This window comes from Leptodactylus fuscus, chromosome 11 (assembly GCF_031893055.1).
Source record: "Leptodactylus fuscus isolate aLepFus1 chromosome 11, aLepFus1.hap2, whole genome shotgun sequence".
Lineage (NCBI taxonomy): Eukaryota > Metazoa > Chordata > Amphibia > Anura > Leptodactylidae > Leptodactylus > Leptodactylus fuscus.
Window position 1 is genome coordinate 9,158,429 of NC_134275.1, and position 22,611 is coordinate 9,181,039.

Sequence of the window (22,611 nt, forward strand, 5' to 3'; positions counted from 1 at the left end):
TGCAGTCACCTATATACCTGGGGAGCTCTGCCACTTGGAAAATAAAAAGTTCTCTTTCCTCTTCGGTTTGGAGGAGGATTTGTGAAATTGGGACTTGTTGCTTTGAGTCCTTCAGCGACATCCGTTTTGGAAGGGATTCGGTCTGGACAGAGCACTTCGGTCCCATTCATTCATCAGCTTGAGTTTTCTCAGGGTGCCATTTGTATTGGAATCCCCTTTGAAGGGCTTCCGGGGAATGTAGAGGATCTGGTTTTGTGGGCTGACCTGCATGCTGTCTGTAGAGTGAGCTTGTAGAATATTTTATCCTCTCTGGTCTGGCTAAATCCTTTAAGTCGTAACTCTCATCCCCTTGATCTGTTCTGGTCTCCGCTGCCCTCGTGTCTCTCCTGCGTTGCAGACGGCTCCTGGGCCTCGGGTGTTTCTCTAGTCCAGATGGTTCCCATTTTTGTTAAAATATTTGTTGTCTGAATACTGTAAATTGTGGGTGAGAGTTGCCGATGGTTCGGAGCCTGAAACAGGAAACCTTTGTGTGACTAGTACAAGAATATTTCCCCCAGGGGTCCTTCACATTCACACAGGTGCTTTCTAAATGTCACTTGTGTATTATAGGTAACTTGTGGAGTGTTTTTTAATAGCTCTTCCTATATTAGGTGTGACTTTCATTTTATTTTATTTTTTTTACATTTTTCAAGTACTATAAAGTATCCGATGGAGGAAAAAAAAATCTATTCCCAGAGCCTGATGGAGAGGACGCCATTGACCCCAAACAAAGCACATTGGGGAGATTTATCAGGATCAGCCTTTTGTGCTGAAAACTTCACAGTAACTTATAGCGAAACGGTCTGTTATAAATACTCTGTGTGAACGTACCCCATGGCGGGGTTCCCAATCACAACTGAATATTGCGTATCCGTTTATTTTACTACAAGATCCACAGCAGAGATCTGAGGCTTGCAACCCTTGCCATCGAGGTTACTACTTGTAGTGCGGGCAAATGTCACTCTGATAGAGTATGTCCACGTGGGATATTACATGCAGTGGATTTTCTGTCGCTGCCTTCTTCAGTAGCAACATAGTAGATGAGATTTAGGCCTTAATCACACGCGCTGGCATTTTCACAGAACTAATGTCTATGGAACAATTTGCATAAAGGCCGCAGATTGTTTGCAGCGAGTCTTTAAAAATTGTGAACAGTTTTTACAATCTCTCCTAAGCACAGTTTGGGCCGTGGAACCTGTATATACTCCGACCCGTGCTGTGGGCTATAATCTGCAAATGTCTGTTTCTACTGCAAAATGGCTTGCAGTAACAGCGTGTGGGTCAGAGGCCTAAAATCAGTCAGAAAGTTGTGTCCTTGGGTCATCTGTCATGCATCCCCCTATCCACCGGAAAGGTGGAGGTACGACTGCCCCCGTGTTTGCCTAACTAACCCAGCTTTTCTGAATAACTAGGCAGATTCGACAGTCAAGAACCTAAAAAGCTGGATGACGGACCCCCAGGAATGGTTCTGCAGAATAGGTATTGCTGTATAGCTAGGCACTTGTGGGATGTCTGGAGGTTCAGCCACAGGTACTACGTTTTGCTTGCTTTTGCCTGTCTCAGCAGTGTCGCCGCACATCCCCGCAGGCCTTTCTGATACAGACATTAAAGGAGTCCTGGAAAATTTCCTGTCCCAAAGCTCATTATTAATCCTGATATAATTCCTACAATGTGGTGTTTTTCCATCTTCAGCCCGACGTTGCCGATAAACATTAATAAACCTGGATGACGATAGGGCTTGCACACTTCAGACGTCCCCTGCCCCGCCAGGGCCTTGCAGGGCTCTCTTCAGTCCAGGGTGTCATGGTATTTGTTGTTCTGGTTCCTCCCTCTGCTCTTTCTGTTACTGGTCTGTGAGTTTTGCGTGCACCGTCTATTCCCCAGACGTGATGCCAGCATTCAGTGTTCTTACTGATGAGGGCTCGTTAGATAATTATCACTCTACATTTGCTAATTGCTTCGTGCCAGTTTATGGTCCCAGAATCTGCTCGGCTTCTCCTAGGTCTGGCTTGGATATTCCCTGGATATTGCAGTCCATGGCTTCTGTCCAGGCTGGAGTTTATCAGAGTCTACACTCACCGGCCCCTTTATTAGGTACACCTGTCCAACTGCTCGTTAACACTTAATTTCTAATCCGCCAATCACATGGCGGCAACTCAGTGCATGTAGACATGGTCAAGACAATCTCCTGCAGTTCAACCCGAGCATCAGTATGGGGAAGAAAGGTGATTTGAGTGCCTTTGAACGTGGCATGGTTGTTGGTGCCAGAAGGGCTGGTCTGAGTATTTCAGAAACTGCTGATCTACTGGGATTTTCACGCACAACCATCTCTAGGGTTTACAGAGAATGGTCCGAAAAAGAAAAAACATCCAGTGAGCGGCAGTTCTGTGGGCGGAAATGCGTTGTTGATGCCAGAGGTCAGAGGAGAATGGCCAGACTGGTTCGAGCTGATAGAAAGGCAACAGTGACTCAAATAGCCACCCGTTACAACCAAGGTAGCCAGAAGAGCATCTCTGAACGCCGCACAGTACGTGGAACTTTGAGGCTACAGATGGGCTACAGCAGCAGAAGACCACACCGGGTGCCACTCCTTTCAGCTAAGAACAGGAAACTGAGGCTACAATTTGCACAAGCTCATCGAAATTGGACAATTGAAGATTGGAAAAACGTTGCCTGGTCTGATGAGTCTCGATTTCTGCTGCGACATTCGGATGGTAGGGTCAGAATTTGGCGTCAACAACATGAAAGCATGGATCCATCCTGCCTTGTATCAACGGTTCAGGCTGGTGGTGGTGGTGTCATGGTGTGGGGAATATTTTCTTGGCACTCTTTGGGCCCCTTGGTACCAATTGAGCATCGTTGCAACGCCAAAGCCTACCTGAGTATTGTTGCTGACCATGTCCATCCCTTTATGACCACAATGTACCCATCATCTGATGGCTACTTTCAGCAGGATAATGCAATGCCATGTCATAAAGCTGGAATCATCTCAGACTGGTTTCTTGAACATGACAATGAGTTCACTGTACTCCAATGGCCTCCACAGTCACCAGATCTCAATCCAATAGAGGAGCATCTTTGGGATGTGGTGGAACGGGAGATTCGCATCATGGATGTGCAGCCGATAAATCTGCGGCAACTGTGTGATGCCATCATGTCAATGTGGACCAAAATCTCTGAGGAATGCTTCCAGCACCTTGTTGAATCTATGCCATGAAGAATTGAGGCAGTTCTGAAGGCAAAAAGGGGGTCCAACCCGTTACTAGCATGGTGTACCTAATAAAGTGGCCGGTGAGTGTAGTTGTCCCCAGACAGTGACAGTATCTGCAGTTGGTCAGCGCGCTCTCTGATCATGTCCGGCCTATGATGTATCTTGCACTTTTTTTTCCATTTCATGCTGTGCTTTGCAGATTTGACCTCTTCTTAAAATGTCTAATTTGTCTAGTACAGGGGTCGGCAACCTTTTTTTAGTCTGGGGTGTCGATTTGGAAAATAAAAAAAATCAAGGATGAAGTCCTCAGTGTGCCATGGAGTAATTGTGAGGGTGTCACTGTCCTACATCAGTGGTTACCAACAGGGGGCCTCAACGCTTTTATGCAGTGTTATCTGTGTCTTTAGGACAGGGGTGGGCAATTAATTTTCCCATGGGGCCCCATGAGAAATTGTAACGGTTCTAGAGGGCCATGCGCACAGCGGCAAATTTAGCTCCACCCACTGACTCCGCCCGTTCTCAATCATTTTTCCATGTGCCCCACAAAGTAAAATCCTCCTACAGTCACCCTAACATTATACACCCCCACATTATAACGTTTCCCTCCAAATGTCCCACAGTATTAAGTCCCTCTCCTAGTGCCCCAGTGTAAACTAGCGGGACATTAAACTGGGGCAGCTGGAGGGGGACATTAAACTGGTGGCAACTAGAGGCAGACATGTCCCCCTCCAGTTACCCCCTAGTTTAATGTCCCCCTCCATGTGCATTCAGTGTAACTGCCCCCCTACATCTGCCCCTAGTTCCCCCCCTCTTGCTCACACATGCTGTCTCTTCTCTCTTTATCATCCAGCAGCCCCTATTGCCGGCAGCTTGCAGCAAGCACACAGTCCTGTGTGGCTCCGCCCACTAACGAGTCATAGCCTATCCTGGTGATAAGCTGTGATGACATCATCACAGGTCTAATTTCTATGTTCAGCTGCTGTTTTATAATAAATCTGCAGATTTCAGTGGCTCATGTATATTGTGGTCCTTGAAAAAACTTTTACTAGCTATGTGGGGCCGGATAGAAGCAGTCAGAGGGCCGGATGTGGCCTGCGGGCTGTACATTGCCCAGGTCTGCCTTAGGATGTAGTTTGTCCTTTTTGTAAAAAATTTTGGGTAGCAGTGCTCCTAGGAATTTTTTTTTTTTTTCTAGGGGAACATGGAGTCTGAAAAGGTTGGGAAACTCTGTCTTACGTAAAAGTCATATAATGCAAACCATAACTGTGAACAGCTAGTTAGTCCACTGAGCTTACATTTCAATGTGATCTTTTACCAGAATGATTTCTATTTGGGCTGTTTAATAAGTCTGCTCTGATGAAATCCAAACCATTTTTTACATTCTTATTGAAATGAATGAAGGCAAGTTTAGCTGCCATATTATACTGTACACAGGTAATTGCTGTCCTTTGTCTGGGCCACTGGGCTGGGCACATAGCCATTGTGCCTCATGTTCCCACCACCTCCCAGTGTATCCTCCAGTCTGCATTTACATACAAAGACTCCAATTGCAGACTCCTGGTCTATCACTTCTTACTTCCTCAGGGTCAGGGTTGGAATTTTCTATAGCTTCTGCTTTATAATAAATCTGCAGATTGCAGTGGCTCATGTATATTGCGGTTGTTCTTTGGTAACCAAGGTTGTGGCTGTTGGGTGACCTGGTGAATATGGCCAGGACTTGTTCTGAATTGTGGACCAGGATACCAGATTACTTGGTATAGGTGGGTTTACATTACCATTATGAACATCCAACGCTTTCGTCTGTCTCATCATGCACAAGACACTTTGCACTATGGGGGTTCTTTGGTCTATTTTCTTTTTTTCTAACTCAAGCACTGTGACTGCACCATGTATGACCCAGGTCAAGACCCAGCACTGGATTATGGTGGCTTGTACCCAGTGCTGGATCACGGTTGTCATTAATGGATGCCTTGGTAAGTATGGTGGTGTGGACCTATGACTGTATCACAAAGCTTTGTAATGGATCCCTTGGTAAGTATGGTAACTCAGACCTAGTGCTGGATCATATTAGATCTCTTGGCTAATATGGTGTCTGTGGCCCAGTTCTGGATCACTAACCGTGATAATGGATCGGTCATCGCCAGGGGGGCTTATCAATCTCAGCACAACAATAGGTCCTGCAGCCCAATAGGGGATCTCTTGGTTAATATGGTGTCTGTGATCCAGTGGTGGATCATCGCTCATATGGTAAGTATTGCGCCAGTTACACCCCACTGGATTATGGTTTTTTTCAGGACTGAACCTTTTGAGGATTTATTTGCATATTGACAGCGCTCAGCGCCTATTATTGTTCCTCCTGCAATTCACCAAACCCAAAGGGGGATTTATCTTTGTGCAGATGCTTCCTCATCCCTCTCCCATGATGTAACATCTGATTTATGAGAGGCCGGGCACTCGCCGCCACCTGAAGTGCTGTTCTCTGTGTCGGCAATGTTAACGTTTTACTCAAGTGGATCCAGAGTTTCTTAACAGCTCCTTATAGTAAACCTCAGGGATAAGTGGAGCGCTCTGTGCCGGGATATACTAGCTTAAAGGGACGCTCTGCCTGTTAAATTCAGTCTATTGCTCCCTGATGTCAGCGTTTTCTGGCAGAAGTAGACTGTAATGTATTTAAAGGAATGAGTGACAAGACGTACAGAAAACAAGAATGGTCACTGCTTTACGTCATTGCTAAATTTTCAGATGCATGGATGTCTGTGTGATATTGGCCAAAAGCCATCTAGTGCCTGTGAGGGGATTGGGGTCTCCTATGTACAGTGACCACCAGAGCTGAGATAAGTTATTGACCTGACCTGGGGAGGGGGGGGGGGAACACACCATACAATGGAGTGACCATAGTGTATCAGAGACTGCAGCAGAAATTCTGATAGGGATGTTCTTGGGTTATAGTGTAAGCCAGCACCTGCCTCTGACACCAAGCACTTCTATATCTGTGGTCTTGGGCGCAGAACCCTCCTCACCCCGTTCACACATTCTGTCCCTGTGATTTCAGCAGGAAGGTGTTCACTTCCTGGACCGCGTCGTTCTGCTCACCTCTCCCTCTCTGTATATAAGGGCTACACCCTGCATTTCACAGGCTCACACCCAGATATAGTGTGAGATCAAGGCTGACGTGTATGTGAGCCCCTCACCTTACCAATATGTACCATGGTACGTAGGATGGGGTCTGAAATACCAGAAAAATGAACTGCAATAAATGTCTCTAATTCTGTTAATCTAACATGTAACAGATGTAGCCGCCATGTTGGTTTAGCAGGGATTCACATGAGTGAGGTCACTCCCGTCCTCAATGATTTTTCATTCGGTTCGTTTCGGTACATTTACATCTGATGACATCATCCGTGCCAAGAACACATGTGGAGTATGTAAGCACTTAGACTTCATTATTCTCATAATCCATAAGTACGTCTTATACCCTGCGCCCACTATAGCCATGTTACTGCTTCTTCGGGCTGCCAGCATAGGCATAGGTAATACCTGAGGAGCAGGACAAGGATCCCGCAGCCATATGAAATGATCCAGAAGCGCCTGCAGTCACTAGATCTCGCACATCCCAGGGGCTGGTGCTGCATGTCTGAGGTCAAGTATGACCCATATTGCCATTTTATGTGCTGTGTTTGCTGTCAGTGAATGGAAACACTGATACTTTATATTCAGAGGCTGAGAATCTGCTGCTCACACAGGTGCAGGACTCGTCACAGTGTAACAGCAGTTTCTCAAGTATTGAGCACCTTTGTGTCCAGGACATGACCCGGGCAGAATACAGTGTATTGTTTATGGGGCAGTGGGCGCAGGATGTTTTGAAGACCGTGGCAGAGGAGATCTAGAATATTCTGGCATGGAAAGGCAGACATATATCCTGGAACTGCCATTTATGCAGTTTCCTAATATGTGAGGAGGGATAATGGCGAGTCTCACTAGATAAAGCCGAGTACATGCAGCAGATTAGGCTTTGCCTTCTGCACACCCAGACCTGCAGCCACGTCAGCTAAACAAAGCCAGAACTCGTGGACCGCCCTGTGCAAACACCGCCGGATCAGCTGTACGGCCTCCCGAATACTGCAGTCCCTGAGATTCTCCAGCTGGTCTCTGCCTCAAACTGAAGGGGTTTTAAGGATTGTGATGGAGAATCTCATAGCTGGGGGGCATTGACCAGAGAGACAGTCCCATATAGATTGTCCAGGAGCAGATTCGTATTAGGGAGCACCTAGTCATGCACATTTCTAATCTTTAAAGGGGTATATTGTGTAAAGTGGTGGTGTATACCTTGGATATGTCGGACCTTCACCGCTCCTGATAATAAAGGGCCACACCACATCATACCAATGTCTCCCCGTTACAGTCTTTCCCTGGTCATCCTCTTTGCACAGAAACTAGTAGCACTCAATGCTGGTGAATATGGCAGTGCTGTGTCCTCTTCAGAGGTCAGACCTCTACCAGTCCTAAAGCAATGGCCAATAAACATAACAAGACTTCCATTCCCAGCTTTCCCAGGACATGATATCACTATGACCCCATATTTTGGTCTATCTATTATTACCGATCCATGATAACATATAACCTATTGACTAATGTACCCGGCCACATAAGGGGGTCTGTAGGATCAAGCCGCAAAATATGCAGCAGATCCTATTCCTCAGAGTCTATGAACGGTATACAGCGATCATCCATGACTACGATCACATGCTTGGGGCCTAAGATTATATTCACATGACAGTTCTAAAAATAACAGTCATGAAAAACGGATGAAAGTCAGTTTTCTGCAGCTGTTTTGCTTTTGTGGGGCAGATTTTTTTCAGATCCCTCATAGACTTGTTAATGGATCTGTGGGATCAGGTAAGGATGGAGCAGGCACCGTATTTTGTTGGTGTATTGACACTGCAGGAATAGCCACATAGGCTTTCACAGTTTTGCATGAGAATAAGGCCCAATAAATGCCTCCATGTACCCACCTTCTATATGTCATGTCCATTGTGTATACCTGTTGGGGTGGGGTATGCTGCTCCTTGTGCCACGTCTTATAATTCTCAGCATTTGTAATGAAGCCCCCAGACTCTACTGCTGCTCTGCATCCTGCGTTACAATGTGTCATGTCTGTATGATTCATGTCTCCGTTTTAGAGAAGCCAATGTCAGATATGCCAAGGACCTCTGATTCACACAAGTCTGATGTGACGCCATTCCCTCAGATGTGACCTGACCTGGCAGAGGATGGGAATGCTGGAGGTTGTAGTACCTTCACACGAGACAGGATTGTATTTGTTAGCTTTGCATTGAGACGTGTAGTCCATAATAAGCCACTGGATCAGGTTATGCTGTAACTTGTAGTACAATAGCCTGAGGTTTATCAGGTTCTGATGAGACCTGTGGTCCTACTGCTTGCCCCTGTTTGACATTGGTCCTCATGTCTAAAAACCAAACCTTTAAATCCTGCAATTGATTGTGATCTTAAAAGGTTTGCCCTGGCCATTTTCTCTGCGCTCTGGGTGGCGTAGGGTTAACCCAAGACTAACGCCAGGATAATGCAGTGCAACATTTTATGGATAGCAACCAACATATCCGTCAGGAGTTGCCATGGTTTCATTGATCCTCTGTGTTATTGAGGGGTGAAGTCAGGTATCATGTACTATAGCTCAGTAGCGCCCCCTTCTGCAAACATTTGTATAGGTCTCTGGACCTGTCATCATCTCTCTGCTCTATAGTGGATGATAACAGGCAACAGTAGATCACATTCACCTGTACTGTAAAATGATCTTTGCAGATTATATACTGGATACTGGGAACAGTTTTATTGGCCTCGGCGTCAGGGCAGAACAGAAGGGAAAGCCCAGGGATGGCTCTTGCCTTGGATCTGCTGTGATAAGTTTTATACTTCTGGTTATGTGAGCTGATAGGGTTCCCCAATAGCAGTGGGTCCACGGTCACCACTATGGCTAATGTCATTTATATACGGGTAATATAACAGCAGTGTGCTGAGTTATTATTCACTTTGTAGATGTCTGAGAAGTTCTTGTACACGGTGTAGAACACAGGTATGTGGCGGTAACTGATGGATATCGGCCCCATATGGCGGCGGCTCCCTGGGATTTTCCATGTCCACCTGCAGAGATCAGTATATTCCTCTCGTCCTCTGCTGTCTCTGCTCTCATTGTCTCTTCCCTAATACTTTTTCTTCTCCTAGGATCTTCTTTCATTTATCCTCATATTTCCCTCTTTCCATCTTCCCCCATACTTATCCCTCTATGTAATATTTTCTTTTTGCTTTGTCCTTATTTTTCCCATAATCCCCCCCCCCTCAATTTTTCTTTTATTTTCACTCTCTCTCCTTTATCTTTTATCTTCTTGTTCTCTCTTCCTTTCACAATTCCCCACTCTCTCATCTTCCAACTCTACATCCCTCTTCTTCCTTCTCTTCATTCCTTCATCCCTCCCTTCATCCCTCCCTCCCTTCATCCATCCATCCCTCCCTTCATCCATCCATCTCACCCTTCATCCATCCATTACTCCCTTCATCCCTCCATCCATCCATCCCTTCGTCCCTCCATCCATCCATCCCTTCATCCCCTCCCTCCCTTCATCCATCCATCCATCCATCCATCCCTCCCTTCATCCCTCCATCCATCCATCCCTTCATCCCCTTTGTCCCTCTTCCCATTAGGACATGTGTATAGAAGCTCCTGTGGCCGCCGGCCTGCCTCATCTGTCTGTGGTTATGAGAAGTGAATCTAGTATCGCAGAACCTTCCTGTCAGTCTCCTGAGCTCCTGATTCACCTCCTGAGCTCCTGTCATTTTCATTCCCTCCCACGTATAACAAAGCAGTGGACCTGAAGCAGGGGGGCGGCCATGTCCTTGTACTCACATGTGCTAAATGAATGACAGGGTCTGCACGTGCCGCAGTGTTGTAGAACGTGCTGCCATGTCACGTGTCCTTGTGAACATGACAGGAATAAAGATGACATTGTGATAAATGCGGCATATGGGCAGTTCAGGACCTGGACAGCTCTGCTAATGGGCTAGTTAGAAATCTGGGGAGGCTTTTTAATATTTCAGTGGGGAACGCCGGCGCCTTGTGGTTAATGAGACGTGCGCACAAATCCAACACCGTAATCCCCTCGTAACTTCACGTGGCACTGCCTCTCTTCCCTCCCCCCCCCCCCCCCTCCTCCGCTGTCTTCTATTCTTTAAAGATAAAGGCCCATTTTGGTTTGTTACCCGTGGGGATGCCGACCCTTTGCACCCGTGGACATTTGCTTTTGTGTAAATGAAGCTTTATCATTGTGTAATAAGTTGTACGACGTTGTAATGGACATGTCCAAGGTCTCTGCTTGCTGTCAGTGAATAGGAAGTGTCTATAGATCTGATACTTGTAACACGAGTTGGTTACAATTTTATTCTGTGTAGATACGGATAATGCGCTGACACATTGCAGGAAAATATCACAACACAAAGCGCTTTCTGCTGCCAGTGTCCATGGACACTGCAGCAGGTGTAGGGGGCGCCACTGACAACTGGGGTCACATCTTTGCACGTGCTTTGAGCATATTGTTACATAAAGTGTGATAAATACAGAATAATGTGCTCAGGGGAGGTGTTAAAAGGTAACTCATTCCATATATATTTCCGCCCCTGTGCTGTGCTTTCCTGGTAGAAACAGCTGGTTTTCTGGGTAGGACGGCTTTCCATTGTGTGTTGCATCTTTCCATCTTATTTACTCCCATATTCATCTTCCATCTGGTAAACAAGAGGTTTGTCACTGGATTCCTAGAAGTTGTACCCCCTCTAGTGGCCATTGTGTGACATTACAGGATGAGGGACTGCAATGCCAGGGTTTGTTTATATTAAGAATTTCATTGATTTATCCCAGCATCAGCCATGGCCAAGAAGAGGGGGATGCAAGTAGTGGGGAAGTCTCTGGTATGGCTGGAGCTGGGTTTGTCCACCTGTTATTATCCAGTACCCCCAACTATAAGCCTGTCATTATCCTGTACCCCGAGTGTCAGCCTGTCATTATCCTGTACCCCGAGTGTCAGCCTGTCATTATCCTGTACCCCCAGTGTCAGCCTGTCATTATCCTGTACCCCCAGTGTCAGCCTGTCATTATCCTGTACCCCCAGTGTCAGCCTGTCATTATCCTGTACCCCCAGTGTCAGCCTGTCATTATCCTGTACCCCCAGTGTCAGCCTGTCATTATCCTGTACCCCCAGTGTCAGCCTGTCATTATCCCGTACCCCCAGTGTCAGCCTGTCATTATCCCGTACCCCCAGTGTCAGCCTGTCATTATCCCGTACCCCCAGTGTCCGCCTGTCATTATCCTGTACCCTAGTTGGATGTCCAGTGAAGAGTTAACAGGCCGTTGAACTGCCCACAGTATTGGCACTGTCAATAACTTCGCTGCTCGGCGCTAGTGCTGATAGAAAGCCATCACTAAGACACAAGACAGATGTTTGCTGCGGATCAGGGCTAATTTTATTGAGCCGGCTGTGTGTCTGCATAGAGCAAAATATTGCCGCAGGCGTGGGAGGAAAAATGGCGTCAGGAACTGATTTGTATTTGATTGCCCAGAACAAGACGCAGAATCCAGAAACCTGGCATCTAAGCCTCCGTACAGCCCTTCCTTTATTGGGGACCTGTTTGTATATAGAGGCCTGAATTAACTCCTTGATGTCTTGTCCCTTGTAAAGACTCCCAGAACCGTAGTTATTGGGGTTACTCCCTTTTTCGATCAGTGATTTCACCAGCTTCTTAAAACCAGCAAAATGCCTTCTTGGGTTCTCCTTTAACTCTACCGTGTCTTCCATTTGTCTTTCAGCTTCACTATGCCAAAACAGCTTAGACTGTCCTCTACGCAAGCGGGAGGTTTGTCCTCCTGGCTCTTCAGAGTGTGGCCCCTGTATTCACGGATACCAACAAACCAGCAAAGGAGAATGCGAAGCAAAAACAGGTAAATGTGTGAAAAAAAAAAGTGCCGTACATGATGAGGGTTGTAGTGCAAAAATGCATCTGCTAATGTACAATAAAAGTATAGTCTATATGATTACAGCATAGAAGCTGTGCGGGCGCACTTAGGTCTGCTCCATCTGTATACACCGTATTCTGTCAGGATTGTTTTTTCTTTTTGGCGCTGTCTCGTGCATCCGTCCATTCGATGAATATGATAAAGCCTCCGCACCTGCCAGCTATTTAATAAGCATTATTATTCTTGTTGTTCTGCACCTGCTGACCCAGAAAAAAAGGACTTATCAGCCATTGTCCTGACCTTTTAATGACGCAATGCTGACTTTTTCCAGTCTGATCAGTGACGGTCAATTCACCTCTTGCACTCTGTCCCACTAATTCCTGTGGCACAGCCAGATCTCCAAACTATAAGCCAAAGGGGCCATGCTGCTTCAAAATGGGCAGAACTCAGTGGGAGATGTACCATAATGGCCCTTGGAAAGGGTTGGCCCAGTCCTCATTGTTTCCATTTCTTTTGCTGTTGGGTATTAGGAACATGGACAGGAATTGGTGGACTACTATCACAATCTGTTAGCGCTCATACGCCATCTTCCCCTATTTAGGAATTACTAGATAAGCAGTTTTCTCCTATCCCATGTAGTCTTAAGTAGCTATACTCCGTAAATTTACTGCACAGCGGACTCTGACATTATTTCCATCTTTCTGCTGGTCTGTGGTTTATTCTCTGATTTTTCGGTTCAGGGACAGTACAGAGAGGAGGGCTGATCCCGTCCTGTTCTCTCCCCATGCAGAGGATGAGTCACTGGTCGTGGGTGGCCGGCCAGACGAGCGCTCACTATGCCCTCCAGCCTCGGTGTAAGAGCAGATTATATCATGTATGTGATACCGTTCACCTGAATACATTGTCTAGTCATTGTCATGCAAAGGGTGGTGGCCCCTTGTATGCAGTGGGGCCCTTAAGACTCATACTACACACCCCACAGTCCTTATTTATTGCCTATAGAGTCAATTGCGGCCAATACCCTTAAGCACAGGCCCTTGCTATCCTTGGCTGATATAAAAATTAAAGGGACTCCCATATACAAGGCCAGACGGCTTTAGTGGCTGGGATTCCATGTAACCCAACGCTTTCTGTCTCTGAGGCCACAAGGACCTTTCCGATTTGGTAACAGATACACGTACTAAAATAGATGAAGATGGATTATGTGAAGGCGCCTTTGCCACCCTGAATCCTAGATTAACCCTTCAGTATTATGGAAAGGGTCGCTACAACTGCCCTCTGCTTTAGTTCCAATAGCTCTGCAGGTGAATATCATCTATTTCTCCCTGTTGTCAGTCATTTCGGGCAGGGGCTAGTCAGGGAAGGTTACAAGTGATACCCCTCGTCTTATTTCAAGAGATGTTACAGACAGAGCACTTTCTTCTCTGACTCTGCAGGGCCACCTTGTGGCAGGATCTGCTTTCTGCAGCTTGTTTCCTATGACTATTCATACCAGTGTGGCGTATATTCAGCATTGGCTTGTTATATGAATTATTCAGGCTGCTGGTCACACGGCAGGTGCGCTCACAGCGAGTGGAACATCTACAAACATTACCATTCATATAACACATCACCTCGCCAGGAAACACAATGTCTTTTTTCCATAGACCGGAGAACTAAAAATCCCAGCGTACCCAGTGTGTGCTTCACAACATATGGCTCCTCCAACAGATGGCAGCCCGTAAATTACCTAAACCTGCTATAATGGGTTGCACTGCCCCCGGCTGTAATTTCCTTGATGTGGAAGACTCTCTTATGCGCTAGATTATGGATAATGTAATTGTAGTGTTACCCGGCTCGAGAGACAAGGCTGCAGCATTAAAGATTCATGGAAAGCTTCTTTATTGTGCACAGTCTCTGCCATGCCCGGGGGTACGTGCCAGCTTTAATTGCTTCCATCCAGTAGTACAGACAGATCTTGTAGAAGAAGACATCACAATCCTAACAGGCCCTTCATGCTCGAGAATATGGGATTAGTCACTAGAAATAGCAGTATACCCTGCTATGGATCTATATATTGTGCGGAGTAATGCCTACTTGACTTTTACTGATCTAGCTTTGCATCTGATTTTATACTCCAGTCACATCTAAAGCAGCAGTCAGTCCTCAGATGACTGTCTATAGAATACTGTTTACCAGTGCCATGCATTTAAGCTGTGGTAGCTTAAAGGGATTGCACCAAGATTTAAAGGTGGGGTTGGATGAGCTCCAACGGTACGAAGAACAAGAGTCTGCTGTTGCCCCATGTGAAGGTAGCGCTGGTCAGACGTGCGTTTGGGACAGACAGAGGTAGCCAAGCGACCATCTTAGCTCCTCCCGCAGTCTCATAGAGTTGCATGTACATACACTGCTGCTCCATCTGTACGGAGGGACACAGGATTTGTCTTCTCATGATTGGTGGGGGTCCCAGTGGTCAGAATCTCACTGATCAGACCCTTATTACCTGTTCTGTGTATAGATGATGATGTTTTTGAAAGGATTTTCTGGGACTTGGTATAGGTCATCAGTATGTGATCGGTGGGGGTCTGGCACAAGGGACCCCCACGATCACCTTGTTGTGTTTTGGATGAGCGCTGTAACCCCTTTACTGAATATCAAACACAATGCCCTATATAACATAGGAGCTAGCTTGATATTGCAGCTCAGCCCCTTTCATTTGAATGGGACAGAGCTTCTGCTGTACCTTGTGTCCGATGAATGTAACATCTTTGATCCACAAGCTCTCCCCAGTCTCCATGACCAATATTTCAGTGCCCTTGCTGCATCAGTGCTGCTATATTAGGAAATGGCAATTCCCTTTATGTAGTGTTATCAGAAATGCTGCATCATAGATGTGGAAGATGTAGCTCAGATACAGAATATATGTGTCTATGCAACCTTGTGTACCCCAGCTATGATGCTACTACAACTCCCAGCTTCTGTTCTTAGAACCCACATAATAGTGAATGGAACATGCTGAGCGTTGTAGTTCCACATCAGCCCCAGGTTGCTGATCCTTATACTAGACCTATGGGCTCTCAGTAATAATATGGCTGGGGGTGCCTCATATTAAACCCCCTGGACTCCTCATCACCTTCCACCAGGCTCCAGTAATATCTGTCAGACATGAGTGCTTTGCATTGTTCGGCCGTCATGTGCCTGTGACGTCCTTGGCAGTGAACGTGCTTCTGTAATAACAAGTCTCCATGTCTATGACATTCCATGGTGAAATGTCTTCTCGTCCGTCCAAGGTTTTATTTTAGAGCTTTGGATTCCCTCTGTGCCGGTGACGTGTCGGGTGAGTCTCACACAAGTCTGTTCATTTGGAGAGTCGCCACCTCTCTGTTATCAGGCTGCGCGGCTGTGCCCAGATTCCTTCATGAGCCTGCGGGTGCTGTTGTGTTTTATGGTTCTCCCCGTGGGCATCACAATCCAGGGTATGAGCAGTGACTAAACCTCCGAGCCTACAATGTGTATGTGGCATCGAGGGCAGAGGATGAGTTGATTCCAGGAACGTGACGACAAGGCATCTTCAAGGATCTGACTGATCCACCGCTCACTTGTATGGCAGTCCTGACTGGATATTGTATCATTGTAAAGTTCTGTATTGTGTTATTACTTAGTTCTTTATGTAGGTAATAGTAGGGCAGTCCTGGTCAGTGGCCACAAAGTGCCCAGAAGGGCTGGAAGTGTCTACTGTATACGTATACGCCCCTCCGTTCTGCGAGCACTTGCATTGGGTCAGATGATGGGTGAAGTCCCCTTAGAGTTCATCTACATGGGATGTAACCTGCAACACTGTAATCCCTGCCAAAATCAAGCTGTATATAGAGTCTCACTTATTCTATGAATTGCAAAGGGTAAAACTTGTGCTGAAAGTTAGCAACATAAATTGACATGCCACCAGTTTCTGTTCTGCGTTGCAGCTCAATATTTGGGCAGGTTTTGGTTTTTTTCTTTGTGTCTCCTGGATGAAAATGGTTAAAATGTCAACCACCATTAATAAGCAACCTATCTGCCATACTGCAACAAGCCCTTAGACATGTTGTGGAAAAGCTTTGTGGAGGGGGTGCAGTGTGTGTATCTGTGTATATATAACTTATATATAGTATATATGTAATTACATTGTAGACAGATCTCTTGGGAGTTGCTTCATTGTATACAGATCTCTTCTATTCCTCTATAGCTGTATTGTATACAGAACACTTCTATTCTTCTATAGGTGCTCTATATAGAGATCTCTTCTATTCTTCTATAGGTGTGCTGTATATAGATCTCTTCTATTCTTCTATAGGTGTGCTGTATATAGATCTCTTCTATTCTTCTATAGGTGTGCTGTATATAGATCTCTTCTATTCTTCTATAGGTGCTCTATATAGAGATCTCTTCTATTCTTCTATAGGTGTGCTGTATAGAGATCTCTTCTATTCTTCTATAGGTGTGCTGTATAGAGATCTCTTCTATTCTTCTATAGGTGCTCTATATAGAGATCTCTTCTATTCTTCTATAGGTGTGCTGTATAGAGATCTCTTCTATTCTTCTATAGGTGTGCTGTATATAGATCTCTTCTATAGCTATATTGTATATAGATCTCTTCTATTCTTCTATAGCTATATTGTATATAGATCTCTTCTATTCTTCTATAGGTGCTCTATATAGAGATCTCTTCTATTCTTCTATAGGTGTGCTGTATAGAGATCTCTTCTATTCTTCTATAGGTGTGCTGTATAGAGATCTCTTCTATTCTTCTATAGGTGTGCTGTATATAGATCTCTTCTATTCTTCTATAGGTGCTCTATATAGAGATCTCTTCTATTCTTCTATAGGTGTGCTGTATAGAGATCTCTTCTATTCTTCTATAGGTGTGCTGTATATAGATCTCTTCTATAGCTATATTGTATATAGATCTCTTCTATTCTTCTATAGCTATATTGTATATAGATCTCTTCTATTCTTCTATAGGTGCTCTATATAGAGATCTCTTCTATTCTTCTATAGGTGTGCTGTATAGAGATCTCTTCTATTCTTCTATAGGTGTGCTGTATATAGATCTCTTCTATTCTTCTATAGCTATATTGTATATAGATCTCTTCTATTCTTCTATAGGTGCTCTATATAGAGATCTCTTCTAGTCTTCTATAGGTGTGCTGTATAGAGATCTCTTCTATGGCTGTTACTCACTTGATGTGTAGTGTTCCAGGTGACTATATTCATACACAGACGCAGCATTGGGATCACCTGGGCTATTGATATATTAACCGTTGCCCACAGAGATGGCGGTCGCTGTCATTGGCTGCCGCCCAGTTGCGGTGTGCGTGGGTTGAGGAGGCTTCCCTGCTTCTCCCACACAGTCTGATCTCACATTGAGCGTTCGTCGCGGCTGTGCTGTGTCGCTGCCTGTGCCTTATCCTCCAGCCATATCTCCCGGCTGCTTCTGTCACCTCTTCCAGGCAATATGAAAGTCACTTACCTGGTGTTTACAAAGTGTCTGTGTGCCCTGTGGTCACTGGGCTATGGCTACCACCTGCACCATAGAGAGCCGGGTCATGGACACCAGCGAGGTGAGTGCCAGCTTGTGTTGTGTGTAGCCGAGATCCTATATCGTTACAGAGCGGAGCTTTTCTTTAAAGAATATTAATGTTCTGTTTTTGTTAGATTTGTCATCTGCATCCTATAATCTGAATATCAATATATATATATAGTCAGAATATCATTATACAGTATGATGCTTGCCCCGCAGCTTCTGTGTCATGTTTACACGCACATGTCAGAGGTGGAAGTGAGGACAGTCTGTGTATATACTGTGATCAGAGATCTCTAACTACAAGGGCCAGGTGACATTATACCTGTATACCCCTTTAGTGTAATACTATAGATTGGATGGTTTGTCAAACTGGGAGAGGATTCAAGACACCCCTTAAATCTGAAAGCAAGGGGAGTCAGGTGTAGGTCACATTTCTGATAAGATTTTGGGAGAACTGATAAATGGGATTCACATTATAATGTGTGTGGGTACTAAGGGGGGTTATACTGTGTGTGGGGGTACTAAGGGAGGTTATACTGTGTGCGGGGGTACTAAGGGAGGTTATACTGTGTGCGGGGGTACTAAGGGAGGTTATACTGTGTGCGGGGGTACTAAGGGAGGTTATACTGTGTGCGGGGGTACTAAGGGAGGTTATACTGTGTGCGGGGGTACTAAGGGAGGTTATACTGTGTGCGGGGGTACTAAGGGAGGTTATACTGTGTGCGGGGGTACTAAGGGAGGTTATACTGTGTGCGGGGGTACTAAGGGAGGTTATACTGTGTGCGGGGGTACTAAGGGAGGTTATACTGTGTGCGGGGGTACTAAGGGAGGTTATACTGTGTGCGGGTGTACTAAGGGAGGTTATACTGTGTGCGGGGGTACTAAGGGAGGTTATACTGTGTGCGGGGGTACTAAGGGAGGTTATACTGTGTGCGGGGGTACTAAGGGAGGTTATACTGTGTGCGGGGGTACTAAGGGAGGTTATACTGTGTGGGGGTACTAAGGGAGGTTATACTGTGTGGGGGGTACTAAGGGAGGTTATACTGTGTGTGTGGGGGGGGTACTAAGGGGGGGTTATACTGTGTGTGGGTACTAAGGGGGTTTATACTGTGTGGGGGTACTAAGGTGGGTTATACTGTGTGCGGGGGTACTAAGGGGGGGTTATACTGTGCGGGAGTACTAAGGTGGGTTATACTGTGCGGGGGTACTAAGGGGGGTTATACTGTGTGTGGGGGTACGAAGGGGGGGTTATACTGTGCCGGGGGTGCTAAGTGGGGTAATATTGTGCGGGGGTACTAACAGGTTCGTACTAAGGGGGGTTATACTATATGGGAGCACTAATAGTGCATTGCACCATGTTGGAGGAGTACTATGAAGCTTTATACTGTAAGGAAGCACCAATAAGTCATTATACCATGTGTAGGACTGTAATGGGGCTTTGTGGGTATGGTTGCCTTGTGAGCGGATTATCTTCCCTAGCAGTCAGTGACATTAACCCCTTTACTCCATTGACCTCTTGTTTCCTAATTTTTCTTGCTTCGACTTGAGGCGCGTCTTGACTGAAAAACACAAGTAAGATTGTAAAACCTTATTAGATTGGATTGTAGCCATTTGGGTTAAATGTTACCAGGACTGGCCAGCCAGGCTCCACCATAACAACATTCCGAAAATAGATCTGATGTAAGTGGTGCTTGTGAGAGGGCGCGATCTGACCCCCTGAATGACGGGTTGGTGATGACTAGCTGCTCTGATCTCTTCTGTATATTATGGCGTTATAATGTGTATCACACCACTAGGCCTACTTGGGTTGTTTTTATTTTGCGTTGTACAATTATTATTATATTATCCAGATGTATATGCAATAAAGATTACCCCACCGAAAATACACATACATGTATACATGTGCACAGAATGTAAGTAAATGCCCCATCCTCTCTGCAACCTGGACACTTCCCAAAAGTTTTCATTTGTCTTACTGGGTAGTTGCCACCCCCCCCCCCCCTTCCTTTAGCAAACCCTAGGAAATCGACCATAGTACCCTCATTTGGGTGTCTTCTGCTGGAATATTATTGTGTTAGAGCCCTGGGCCTGTCCGACACTGACAATGGAGTTGCTGCTTGCAACGAGTGATACAGGCTGCAATAGCTTCAATTCAAGAGCATAGCACATGGCCTATGGTGGTTTGTATACTAGCTTATAAGTGAAGGCCAATTTATTGCTCTGATTGCCTGACTCTCACACTTTGTTTTTCTTTATCCTATTTGGTGTAATTTTCCTGTTGGCCAGTAGGGTGTGCTAGAACACTGTGACATTGATGAAACAGAAGGGGTCAGTCACTCCGAGCCGCAGCCCTAATGGAAATGAAGATCAGTAACTTTAGAATACACTTTAATATTCAATTCCTTGCAGTTTCCCATTATCTGGGGTCTGTTACGCTTTAACAAAACCTCAGTTGTGAGTAGTCGTCCTTTCTGAGATTCTAGATGCAACAAGTCAATTTCAGTCACTGACAAAAAGCAGAGTGATACAAAGTGGTGAAGAGCAAGGTCTATTAAGATAAGGTAAAATAATCCTATGAGAACACCCAATAAATAAAGGGGTACTCCGATATTAGACTAATCTATAGAGGCTGATCATGAAACCCCAGTGCAAAATTTATTGAAGCTCCTCGGCCCCCATCTATAATGTAACAGTCTCTTAATATTGGAATCAGGCATTTTAAGAATCTCCTAAGACTACTGGGGTCAGGTACCTCTGCACCCCTCCAAGTTACACTATGCTTATATGGCTGATATGAGGTTATGTCTCCTGCGGACACCTGAGGGGGCAACATTACAGAAACCGCTGAGCGGGATCCTCTATGTACTTTCCTAGAAACCACGTAAGTCGGCCGCTCATCTCTTTCCATTATCTGGGTTACTTCACACAATTGTAGAGACGGATTGTCTAATGTCAGCCAGTTTGATAAAGGAATACCTTACCCTAACTTCAAAGTTATCACTGTGGACGTCCTCTACATACAGGCCGTGGGTCTAACACCCTATGGATGTCGTCTACATACAGGCCATGGGTCTAACACCCTATGGATGTCGTCTACATACAGGCCATGGTTCAGACCCCCTTTACATACAGGACATGTTATATTTCTTTCTGTAAATCTTGTATTTTTATGTGTTGGAACATTTTGGGATTGTTGTCTCTAGAAATCCTTATAAGACCAGTCCCCCTTGTAACAATGGGGCAGCCCCCTATGTATATGTCCCCGGTGTCCGTGAGTCTGTCCGTCTCCATTTCCTCAGTGACTACAGTTTGTGTGTATTCAGTGTCTGGGGAGGTGATAATTTCTTATCCTTTGATCAGACATCGAGGTGAGACAAACTTCTCATCTGGGGCCAAAGTCATTGTGTCCTAGTGGCCTCTTATCTGGACTCAGCAGGGTCAGGGTCTTATCCAAACATACAATGATAGGCTGAATGGACACTTGTAATTACATTCTTTTTTTGGGAAAGCTGGGTCAAATATGTAATGTAAAATCTAAATATTGTATCTTTATAATAATTCCAAACTGAACAAGACCTTGACACCCCCCCCCCATTACTTCCCTTTATCCCCCACCCCACCCCCCCACCCACCCTGTACATGATAGGATTCACTTTGTGTCAGGTAGAACATTTGGATACACTCCTGTATTATATTCTTACATTGCTGTGTTACTGGGCATTGCCGCTCTGGACTATCAGAAAGCTGAGTGACAGGCTGTAATAGAAGCCATGTTGGTTGTCACCCAGCTTTCCTGAGCACAGATACAATAGAGCCAGCTGAGCGGAATTTAACAATTTAATGCTTCATATATACTGCAGGTTTTTTTTTTCTTTTACATAATATTTATTGGATTTTTCAAAGAATATCAAACCTAAGAGAAAGTAACATAAGGTCACAAGAAGGATCGCAGTCACAACTAATACGAACATTTTGTTATTGACATGGAAAATGTTTATCATACATCAGTATGCTTATAGTAGTACCATGCGGTCAGGAGGGATACGAAAGATACTTATGGGGGTGTAATAGAATAGGAGAGTCCTGGCCAACCGCTGATGACTGATAATACAAGTTTTTATTGTGGGTGTCTTGTGTCATCAAGTACATTAAAGAGAATAGTGGAAGGGTCTGAAAACAGGAGTTGTCCTATCGACTAATCGAAAGGGAGAGTGTAGTGTCTTCTTTTGGCCACTAGAGGCAGCATTTAATTGGATTCTGTGCCCTCCCTTGTTCTACTAGATTTCTACCTCCCAGGGCTTTTTTTTGCTATTGTATCCAATTGTGATGCGTATCCATTCCTGTGCCTTTTGGTGTTTCTTAATCAGAGGTCTGAGGTCCAGCTACTTCCCTCCTGCTCTCCGCGGGGGGCAAGTAAGTGCCCGCTTGTCCAGCCATCTGTTTGTCACAGACCAGTTCATTCTCTGTGCTCCCAGTGAGAGGAGGGAAGAGTTTGCTGCTAATGTGTAATGTTAACGAAGTCAGGACCCCCTGAGCTGTTATTCATCTCCTTCCCCACATTGTCAGTTACTGTCCCAGCAGGGACTCTCTATTTACATTCCTTATCAGTAGATCTTTGGAGTTATGGTAGGAAGCCGGAGTAGTTTTAGGAAACCAACACAGGAGGAACTTACAAAAACGTCACGGACTGTCACAGGAACCCCCCTAATCAAAATTGAATCACAGTATCAGTCCCAGGGAAGTGATATATTCACAATAAAACATAACTTTTAATAAGTATCTTAAAATCAGGACTGTCAGCTT

At 45.3% G+C, this 22,611-nt stretch overlaps 1 protein-coding gene across 1 annotated transcript in view; it reads left to right on the plus strand.

Moving 5' to 3' along the window:
- NPDC1 (neural proliferation, differentiation and control 1) overlaps positions 1-22,611 on the plus strand; it is a 54,586-nt gene that overhangs the window by 10,631 nt on the left and 21,344 nt on the right. The window contains exon 2 of the mRNA XM_075260439.1: positions 12,120-12,251. Within this exon, the coding sequence (XP_075116540.1) occupies positions 12,120-12,251 (132 nt within the window). The remainder of the gene's footprint in view (positions 1-12,119; positions 12,252-22,611) is intronic.